Consider the following 6696-nt stretch of genomic DNA (forward strand, 5'->3'; position numbering starts at 1 on the left):
CGTCTTTCTCCCTCGGAGCCACTGCTGGAGCCAAACCGCTCACCCTGCAGTGATCCCCGATGCTGCCTGGGCTCCTGGTCCTCACAGCAGGGTGGTGGTGGGGAATCCAAACCCCGGAATCCCATTCACACACACCCAGGCCCTGGACCCAGAGTCTCTGGGGAGACTTCACCACCTTCCAGCTCCAGGCTGTCCATCAGGCACCTCTTCTCTCTGAGCCTCACCCCCTGCTGACTTAAACCACGGCAATGCCTCCATCCTCAAGCGCATGTATGGATTGTGTGTATGTGGGTGGGTGGAGTGGGGTGGGGAGGCCTTAATGTATGAACTACATTCTGACCAACGCTCAGCAAACAATTGGTGCTCTAATGGGCCTTCTACGCCCAAGCCAGGATTTAAACTCGCCACCAGGGGGCAGGGCTGCCCATGCCTGGCATGGACATCAACCTGCGTCTTACTGATTTCCAGCGAAGTCAGGTTCGCCCAAGCTGCCAGGAAGGCCTCCATTCTGGAAGCCCCATCAGTCAGAGCGGACAGCAGCAATCCCAAGGTTGCAAGGGTCGGGGAGGGGTCATGCCCAGGAGCTAGGGGGGGTTCCCCCAACCCTGGAGGAATGGGACCCCTGGTGGTGTGGGTATGGAAGGAAGGCATTCATGTGATACTCAGTGTCTTTGCAAACAATCGAGCTGGCAAAAGCCCCCCACGCCTGAGGTGGGGGTGTCACAGGAGGGGAGAGTGACCAGGGCAGGATTTGGGCACTCCTGGCTCCCGGAGCCAAATACCATCTTACCCCACCCTAGTAGGGTGTCTGGAAACAGCCTGCTTGCTGTGTGACTAAACCTCTGTGTGTTTGCCAGAGCCCGTACCCTGCCGACTTGCCCCAGACATGTATCAGCAGAAATGCCCCCACACACCGGGACACAGCCCAGTAGGGGCAGGTGAGCGCCAGGAACAGCAGGCAGAGGCTGCGAGGTGGTGGCTGAGCCTGTCCATTTAATTATTAAAACCACACCTGTCTTGGAGGGAGAGTCCAGGAGACACGCCCTTCCCCAGGGAGAGGATATGTGCAGTGTGCAAAGCCTTGCAGAGGCTGAAGGGGCCAGAAAGTTGCTCATAGTGGCGGATCCGTTCAAAGTCCCTAGTTCAGCAATGACAGCTGGGAGGAGACCCAGCTGTGCAGGCGAGGAGGCCCGAGCACAGAGAGTTGGAGCGATGGGAACAGTCAACGGCTCCAACTGCAAAGAAAGGCATGGGGTCCCACCCAGGGCGGTGGGTTGGTGCCAACTCCGTACTGTACTTCGTCCTGGATTCTAGTGGTGATCGGGTTGGGGCGATGGGGCTTGGATCTGCCCGCGCTCTCCTGCTTCTGAGGGCGGGAACAGGCATGCTTCTAAGACTCTGTTATTTGAGTTGACGGATTGTCTCTCCATCGTGGTGAGCCCTTTGTAGAGGATGCTACGTGCTCCTGTATGCACACATGCTCACGCCTCATGCATGCACATGCTCGGGCCTGCTGAGCCCAGGGACCCACGTGTTCAGTAGGCTGCCAGGAAGCCGGAATCTTGAAGGGATGTCAAGATCCTCCCACCCCCACCCCAGGTACAGCCAGCGTGGCTCTTGGCTGGCGGTCTGGGGTCTGAAGAGACGCATGTTGCTGGTCACAGGTGGCGGGCTGCTTCCCAGAGGATCTGCAGGGCCATGGAAATGCAGGGGAGCTGGGCCAGGGTGTAGGCCAAGGAGCGGGTGGGTGCCCGCAGCTTCCCCAGGTAAGCCACTGTGTGCACCAGGCGGCCCACGAAGACGAGGAGGAAATGCATCTGAGCGGTGAAGGGGTTTGGCCCCAGGAGGGAGTAGACGAAGCCCAGGAACAGGAATGGGTAGATGGTCTCCATGTCATTCCGGTGGGCCCTGGGGAGACAAGGGGTATGGTCAGCCACATGCTAGGTTTGGGGGCCACGGATCCTTCTAAGACTGTCATTAAATTGCCGACCTTGGCCTTGAGGGGTGCCAGACCTCGACTCTGCTCATGGTCAGCACGGGGACCGGGGGTGGGCTTACAGAGAGCCGAAGGGGCAGCAGCTCCCAGCTTTACCTGAGAGCAGCTGAGACCCCAAAGTGGCCAGTCAGTGGGTTGCTCCTTTGGAAGTGTCTTACCTGGAGCCCCGGTGGTATAGTGGTTATGTGTCAGGCTGCTAACCACAAGGTCAACAATTCAAAACCACCAGCTGCTCTGTGGGAGAAAGACGAGGCTTTCTACTCCCATCAAGAGGTCCAGCCTCAGAAACCCACAGGGGCAATGCTAGCCTGTCCCCTGTCCTCTAAGGTCGCTCACTGTGAGTCCAAATGGGCTTGGTGGCCCTGAGTCTGGTTTGGGATGTGTCCCATGGGTGTGTGCCTCCCCTGAAGAGCGTGTTGCTAAAAGTCAGCACCCACTGGACGGCATCCGTGGATCCCTCGCTCTGCCACACTGGCCCCTGGTCCTTGGCAGCAGCCGTGAAGAGTGAGGCTCAGAAGGATCATCATCTCCCCAGCTGAGACTCGAACTCACGTCTGACTGAGTGTCGGTTCCCTACCACCAGCCAGAGCAGGGTCGCTCTGAAGCAGGCTGCCCTGAGGCCACCCCTTCTTCAAACGCAGCTCCCCGGGCCCTTCCACAGAGCCCCCGAGAAGCGCTTGACTACTAACAAGCAGGTTGGTGGTTCAAACCCACTCAAAGGCGCCTCAGAAGAAAGACCTGGCGACCCGCTCGCAAAAGGCCACACCCTTGAAAATCCTGCTATGGGGCACTCTTCCACCGGCAGCACGGAGGACCCTCACCTGGAGCAGGGGTCGGCCAGACTGCAGCCGGGGTTGGGTTTGGGTTTTGCTAGGGGGCGCAGAGGTGGGCAGAGCAGGCGGGGGAACCTGTCCTGGGTGGAATGGGCTAGAAACAAAGCATGCACTGAAAAGGAACGCCTGACTCGCTCTTGTTCAGCCTCGAGATATCAGCTGCTGCCCCTGCCCCCGGCCCTGCCTCAGACCCGAAAATAACAAGAGCAGCGTCCACTTAGGGCGGGGACCAATCATCGGGCCCTGGCAACGCACTTCATTCCTGCTCGCCGGCGTCTTTGTTTGTGTGTTTACAATAACTGAGTGTGTGGGTCGGTGTGGTAGCGTAGGGCAGGGGCCCGTGTACGGCCCTGAGGTAAATACATGACCACGGAAGAGCTGCCTCACATGTTCCATGACCTCGAGCAAGGGTCACCTTCCTTTATGACCGGTGGGGAGGTCGAGTCCCCGAAATGAGAGAGACTGGCTGAGTGATTGAAGGATGGATGGCCCCAGCGGAAGCTCGAATAAACAGGAAACCCGGTTCCCCGGCTATGACCTCCCCCAAGGACAGAGGCCACGTGTCCAAGGTACAAGCACTCTGTTGGTCACAGAGGCCCCTGCTCCAGGCTTTCTGGCTGGGATGCATTTTGCCAGTGCTGAGCAACCAGCGAGGCCCAATCCCGCTGCCCCTGGGCATGCGCTGCAGCAGACTCCCTGTTTCCTCTTCCCACTGCCGTGGGTGTCTTAGCCGAGGGCGGTGGTGTTCCAGCCTTACTGAAAGACAGTGGGCAGGCTGGGCCCCGGGCAACCCCAATCTGCAGGAGACCCTGCAGTGTGACAGAGGAGGGGGCTGCTTAGGGAAAGGGCCAGGTGGCTGTGACGGGAAGCAGATCTTTCCAGAGAGCGGGAGCGGCATGTGCAAAGGCCCTGAGGCGGGAATGAGCACAGCTTATGTTCAACATGAAGAAAAGAGACCTGTGTGGCTGAAATGTAGTACACGGATGGAGTGTGGCGGGTTAGGGGTAGGAGAAGGGCCTGATAAAGGAGGACAAGGAATCTAGGCTTCACGCTGAGTGTATAAAAGCCCTTCCCGTACACCCAGCAGGGCCTGGGGCTTTCTCACACCAAACTCCCTACAGCCTAAGGCTGACACGAGCCACCCTTCTCCTTTGCCCTGGAGTCTATGCCTTGAAACCCAGCCAGGGAGAAAACACATCTACAGAAGGAAGAGCCGAGCCCACCCCACCCCGTGGGAAGACTGCTGCCTACCTGTGCCCTGGCAGGACCCAGGGACATGACCACAGGGGAGACGGTGCCATGGGAAACTCACCCATTCAGATACGCTTCCTTAAAGTGTGTGTGTTCTACGAGTGAGTCACTCTACAGAGGAAACTTTCAAGAGGATCGTAATGGAAGGCGGTACATGCATGGCCAAACCCCAGAAGGTGGGGGGTTGCGCAGGAGTGAGGAGGAGGACACACTGGAGACGGGCCACCCCACCGGTGGCGGAAAACCACACCACGGGCGCTGAGCCCTGCCCCCTAATCCAGAGGGCCTCAGTGACTCAGAGGGAGGGGCGGATGACCCAGTAAGCAAGGTAAGCACCAGCTTACTTGTGCTCACCTGTAGTGAACCATTTCAGAGACGTTTCACCACAGGGTGTGATGAAAGACAGGTGACACTGTCCTCTACAGACGAATAAACAAGCACAGGTATGGCCATGCTCACCTTGGCTCACCGGGTCCTCGATCCCTGTCAGGGTCGATACGTTTGAAAAGTGGTTTGGATTCTGTAGGAAGGTGCTACGGGGTTGACAGACAGACAGGTGCCAGCCAGACTTAGAAGTAGAATCTTTGATGTAGTTTAAAACAAAAAAAATAAAATAAAATTATTCACTGCAAATTATTAAGTAAGCACATGCACGTTCACATTTATCGTGCTACCTGGATCTCAGACACTGCACGGAGGTCAGAGGGTGTGAAAGGAGACGCGCCTGGGAGCAGGGCCGCGGAAGACTGGAGCCTTGTCCCCGCCCCCCCATCCCTCTGGTGTGTTGTCGCAACTCTCAGTGGTTTGGTTCCCAACGAAGCCACAAGTAGGGCCGGTAATAGGGAGAAATGGGAAAACCATGATGAGGAAACTCATCCCTCCCTCCGTCCCTCCCTCCCTCCCGGATCTGAAGAGCTCCAGGGAAGGAGTCACGTTCCAGGAAGACATTTGGGCAAAATGTGTCATTGCAATCAGAGCCACTCTTTTGTAAAAGGCAAAAACATCGTGCAAAGCTAGACTAGACTTGCACGATAGCTCCCCTTCAATAGACATTGCAACAACTGCCCTTGACCACATCTCAGCACTGTGGTGGGGAGAGGGAGAAATGGGGTGCCCACCCCCCTACCCATCTATTGACCCTCACCGGGCTTCTCCACATCCCAGCTCAGAAGGGTTCCCTGGGCCCCGCCACCATCCACAAGCCTGTTCCCAAGTTCAGGTTTGATACAATGTAACAACCGCTCCGTTTTTTTTCATAGGAAGCAGGCTACCTCATCTTTTGGGGAAGGAACAGCTATTGTTTCTGTTAGTAGCCCAATGCTTAATCCACAGTGGCCCCAGGCACCTTCGTTTTAAGGCCAAGGCCAAAAGATAGCAAAACAGCAGGAGAGGGGCTAGGGCGGAGCCGGGGTCTCAGATTACCTGGGCTCCATCTCAGCCTAACAGTGATTAACTTGGAAGCCTCAGAGAAGCAGTTTCCTTATCTAGAGTGAAGAGTGTGTTTCCCAGCGGGTACCCGCTGGGGACTGAGCAACTCCCTCTCCCTGGGCTTCAGAACACCATTATCAAAGCAATAGCATTGGGTGACATCTAAGGGACGTCTGGTGCTGACATTTGGGGGCCCTGTCTCCCAGCAACCAGCGACCTTGATTGAATGAAGTCTACCCACTCCAAAGATTCCAGAATATTCTAGCGCTACGGTCAAATGTCAGCCACCTTTCATGGCCAGGAGATGGGACCCAAACCCAAACCCAACCCATTGCCATCAAGTTCATCCCAACTCACAGCTACCCTATAAAGCAGTGGGAAGCGGTCTCTGTGGGTTTTGGAGACTGTCCCTCTTCAGGGTGCCAGGAAAGGGGTGTGGCTGGGCATGTCAGTCTCCTTTAGCACGGTGCCCGGTTTCTGCCAGGAATCGGACTTAAGTGTTTTCCTGTTTGGACAGCAAGGGGCTGTGCGCCTGGACGATACGTAGTGGTCTAATATTTAACTAACTTTTACTTCCAAGGCTCGCTCGCTCAGGTTCTAGCTAGTTCTCCGGGAGTGGGGGCAGGATGTGTGATTCTCTTAGTTTAACACGCTCTCAGGTTTCCATGATGCCCTCAGGTGCTGGAGGCGGGGGCCCAGCGGCCCAGGGACCCTAAGTCCAGAATGACTCCTAGGACAGTCGGTCTAACACTCAGGGACCAGCACACTGAGTCTCCAGTAAACACTGAGTGGACATGAAGCACTGTTAGATAGAGAGGTGATCAAAAGGGAATTTCAAGCATTTAAACAAAGGAAGAAAAAGGAGCCCCGGTGGTGTAGTGGGTTATGCGCTGGGCTGTTCGAAGCCACCAGCCACTCCGTGGGAGAGAGATGAGGCTGTCTGCTGCCTTAAAGAGTTACAGTCTTGGAAACCCAGCGGAGGCAGTTCTACCCTGTCCTGTAGGGTCCCTAAGGAGTCTGAATCAACTTGATGGTGGTGGGTTTACAGGAAAGGGTCCCTGGGTGGCACAAATGGTTTGCACTTGGTGACTAACCTAAAGGTTGAGGGTTGGGTCCCCCCTTGTGCACCACAGAAGAAAGGCCTGGCTGACTCACAGTGACCCGATAGGACAGGGCAGAACTGCCCCT

The 6696-nt window shown here is 56.5% G+C and overlaps 1 protein-coding gene across 1 annotated transcript in view; it reads right to left on the reverse strand.

Annotated features, from left to right (window-relative positions):
• Positions 1 to 973: 973 nt before the first annotated feature.
• Positions 974 to 6696, reverse strand: part of PTGES (prostaglandin E synthase) — a 13709-nt gene continuing 7986 nt past the window's right edge. Inside the window, exon 3 of the mRNA XM_004713256.2 lies at positions 974 to 1908. Within this exon, the coding sequence (XP_004713313.1) occupies positions 1659 to 1908 (250 nt within the window). The 3' untranslated portion in view covers positions 974 to 1658. The remainder of the gene's footprint in view (positions 1909 to 6696) is intronic.

The sequence above is a fragment of the Echinops telfairi genome, unplaced genomic scaffold (genome assembly GCF_000313985.2).
Source record: "Echinops telfairi isolate 266 unplaced genomic scaffold, ASM31398v2 ScPeMD7_22;HRSCAF=79, whole genome shotgun sequence".
Lineage (NCBI taxonomy): Eukaryota > Metazoa > Chordata > Mammalia > Afrosoricida > Tenrecidae > Echinops > Echinops telfairi.